The sequence below is a fragment of the Phaethon lepturus genome, unplaced genomic scaffold, assembly GCF_000687285.1.
Source record: "Phaethon lepturus isolate BGI_N335 unplaced genomic scaffold, ASM68728v1 scaffold43129, whole genome shotgun sequence".
In the NCBI taxonomy this organism is placed as follows: domain Eukaryota; kingdom Metazoa; phylum Chordata; class Aves; order Phaethontiformes; family Phaethontidae; genus Phaethon; species Phaethon lepturus.
Window position 1 is genome coordinate 821 of NW_010563533.1, and position 264 is coordinate 1,084.

The 264-nt window shown below is 66.7% G+C and overlaps 1 protein-coding gene across 1 annotated transcript in view; it reads left to right on the forward strand.

Moving 5' to 3' along the window:
* The window catches only part of LOC104626631 (lamin-A-like), a gene marked incomplete at its 3' end in the record, with an annotated part of 340 nt that extends 240 nt beyond the window's left edge, over window positions 1-100 (forward strand). The window contains exon 2 of the mRNA XM_010294594.1: window positions 3-100. Within this exon, the coding sequence (XP_010292896.1) occupies window positions 3-100 (98 nt within the window). The remainder of the gene's footprint in view (window positions 1-2) is intronic.
* Window positions 101-264: the final 164 nt, after the last annotated feature.

A 264-nucleotide genomic window follows, 5' to 3' on the forward strand; every position in this document is an offset into this window, starting at 1 on the left:
CGGATGCCCGCAAGTCCTTGGATTCGGGGGCCAAGGAGAGAGCTCGGCTGCAGCTGGAGCTCAGCAAAGTCCGGGAGGAGCACAAGGAGCTGAAAGCCCGGTGAGTGTCCCGGGGACAGGGGGGCTGCGGCGGGACGGTGACTGTCGTCATGCTTGGCAGGGAGCCGGGCGGGAGGAAGGAGTGACCTGGAGGAGGCAGGGAGAGGGGAAACCCGTGACCCGTCTGGGGCAGGAGTGTCCATGGCAGGGACTGAGAGAGGAGGA